This window comes from Pseudophryne corroboree, chromosome 11, assembly GCF_028390025.1.
Source record: "Pseudophryne corroboree isolate aPseCor3 chromosome 11, aPseCor3.hap2, whole genome shotgun sequence".
In the NCBI taxonomy this organism is placed as follows: Eukaryota; Metazoa; Chordata; class Amphibia; order Anura; family Myobatrachidae; genus Pseudophryne; species Pseudophryne corroboree.
Genome location: NC_086454.1, coordinates 328,010,278 through 328,013,203, shown reverse-complemented (window position 1 = coordinate 328,013,203; position 2,926 = coordinate 328,010,278). Strand labels below are relative to the sequence as shown.

General features: G+C 40.8%; 1 protein-coding gene across 1 annotated transcript; it reads left to right on the top strand.

The window, feature by feature from the left end:
- The first annotated feature begins 1,149 nt into the window (after window positions 1-1,149).
- On the top strand, window positions 1,150-2,497 carry LOC134970236 (general transcription factor II-I repeat domain-containing protein 2B-like). The gene has a single exon (XM_063946235.1). It carries the CDS (start codon window positions 1,150-1,152, stop codon window positions 2,323-2,325), a length of 1,176 nt encoding a protein of 391 aa, XP_063802305.1. The 3' UTR covers window positions 2,326-2,497.
- The last annotated feature ends 429 nt before the right edge of the window (window positions 2,498-2,926 follow it).

Below are 2,926 nucleotides of genomic sequence, written 5' to 3'. Positions count from 1 at the left end.
TGAAATACACGGAATACCTTAATGTGAATACAGGGTGTAAGTGCAACCTTGTGTAACCTGACTAACTACAAAGCTGCTTGAGCGTCACCGACGCTCAAGTGAACACTTAACACTATAGGAAATACACAGATACTGGTTTAGGGTCCAAAGCCTATTAACTGTATTATATCTAGTATACTTGTAAAAAGGGGATAACAGTACAAATGATACACTACAATATAACAAAGACTTCCTAACCAAAATACAATACTATCTAATACAATACAATACTAGTCTAGGGGAGATACGAGAGAAAGAGAAGGGAAAGAGAGAGAGAGACGGAGAGAGATGAGAGAAATTGGCTCACAGAAAGACAATGATTACGGAGAGAAACTTACGCACAAGGGTAAACGATCGCATGCGCCTGGACATCCAGCACCCGATTTTCAGCAATGAGAACCGTTGAAGAGTGAGAGCTGGATGTGGTCGGCCTGCCTATTTATGCCCCACACACAATGCAATCTCATAGTCCCTACAATCCCATTGTCCATTGGATGAAGGAATTCGACCCTGTATCACAACAAAAGGTCATAGGTTGATTCATACAGGTGGGCTGTGACGATTTCAAACAGCTCAGGTGGGTGGGGAACTAGGTTTCCCGCCGCATACCTGAGTATGAGTAAATAGTAGAAATGGACATAAACTTCTTATGTCCATAACTATTCGCGCGAGCGATTAATACGCTCCAAACCAACACCGGAATATTGCTAATTAAATACTCTTCCGATGGGTACCAAACACTGCTGTATGATTCCTGTTAGACCCTTCGTACAATACAAAGAGGGATTACTTTAAACAGGGACCTTCTATATTAACCAAACTTTCAGAAACTATCAAAGAGATCATGATCTATAAACTACATTAATTGTGAAAATATGTAACGAATGAGTCGCACGCTACGACTACATAAACTCTACCGTAAATACGCATACCGCGCCTGCGAGTGCACGCTATTGCGGGTATGCGCCTTCACGGGAGAGCGTACGCATGCGCAGCACGGACCAGTGTGCGGTGCAAATATGGCAACGTGCATGGGGATATTTTTCTGACTTTGACATTTTCATTCGAGGTATCAATGAAAATTTTGATATTACAGAAGAACTGGCATCAATGCAGTCCATGAAAGATACAACAACTGGAAAGGATTTATTGGAGGCTGTAAATCAGTGTGTATCCAAACTTGGAGTGGAGTGGGAAAAATTGGCTGGTGTGACAACTGACGGAAGCCCCAATCTAACAGGAAAAAATATTGGATTGCTAAAAAGAATTCAAGACCAAGTCAGTGAAAAGAATCCAGAACTCAAAATTGTCTTTCTACATTGCATCATACATCAAGAGGTCCTTTGTAAAAGTGTTCTAAAATTAAGCAACGTTGTGGACACAGTTACAAAAGTGGTTAACTACATTCGCGCAAGAGGATTAAATCACAGACAATTTGTAGCTCTGCTAGAGGAGACTGAAGCTGAGCACACAGATATCCTATATCATACCAATGTGAGATGGCTTAGCTTGGGGAATGTTTTGAAAAGAGTGTGGGAGCTGAGAGAGCAGATTGGGGTGTTTCTAAACATGAAAGGAAAAGAACCCGATTTTCCCCAGCTGAAAAATAAGGATTGGCTATCTGATTTCGCATTTGCTGTTGATGTTATGGGCCACATGAATGAATTAAATCTAAGATTGCAAGGGAAGGGGCTTTTTGCTCATGATCTGCATTTCAGCGTGAAGTCATTTATGACCAAATTGCTGCTTTTCTCCCGTCATTTAAGGAACAAGCAGTTCACTCATTTCTGCACTTTGCATCAAGTTGCTGTTTCAGATGAAAATCTGGAAAAATACGCATCATCAGTACTCGATTTACATGGGGAGTTTTCATGGAGATTCAATGATTTCAAAACAATAGAAAAAGATTTATCTTTGGTCTCCTCACCTTTCACATTTGATGTCGACAATGCTCCTTGTGATCTTCAACTTGAGCTTATTGACCTGCAGTGTGATGCTTTGCTTAAAGAGCAATTCAAATCAGAACCTCTTCCACGGTTTTATGCCTCTCTCAATGGTCAAAACTTTCCAAAGATCAAGGCTCATGCGCGGAAGATGCTTGTGCTATTTGGTTCAACCTACATATGCGAGCAGGCATTTTCTGTGATGAAATTTAACAAGTCAAAACACAGATCTTCCATGAATGATGAGCACCTTGCAGCTGTGCTTCGGATTGCGACAACAGAGATGATGCCTGACTTCGCTTCTCTGGTTAATGCGCATCAGAGGTTTCAATCATCTCACTGACTCTTTTATGTAATTGTTAATTCCACCTTTGATTGTTAGTTTTTTTTTTTTTAAACGAACACTCCACTTGATTGTACGAAGGCTTGAGTGTTTGTTATTTTTTCTCTCTCTTGTGTTCTGTCTTCTTTCTGTCTTCTCCTCCTCTTCCTCCATTTCTGTTCCTTTTACTCCTACCTAGACATTTACTGTGTTCTATATTGTATCAGTGTTCATTTTCTTATTCTGTTTGCTTCGTATAATAAAATATTTTTTAATCAAAATCTAACAGCATTTTTGTGATAGATATTGTATTTACAAGATATTTTGTATGTGGCCCTCGAATATTCGCTGGAAGTGTTAAGCGGCCCTCCAGCTGAAATAATTGCCCACCCCTGCCATACACCGTAATGCCTGTGACACATACCGCAATGCCCTGCCCGTTATACCCTATGCCACACACCGCAATGCCCGTTATGTATTATGCCACACTGCAATGACCCTGAGACATTATACCACATACCACAATGCCCGTGATATAGTATACCACACACCGTAATGCCTGACACATTATGACACACACCGCAATGTCCGTGATACATTATGCCACACACTGCAATGACCC

Bases quoted from the DNA above. Each gene is read 5' to 3' on its own strand.
- LOC134970236 (XM_063946235.1), top strand. From the start codon at position 1,150: ATGCAGTCCATGAAAGATACAACAACTGGAAAGGATTTATTGGAGGCT.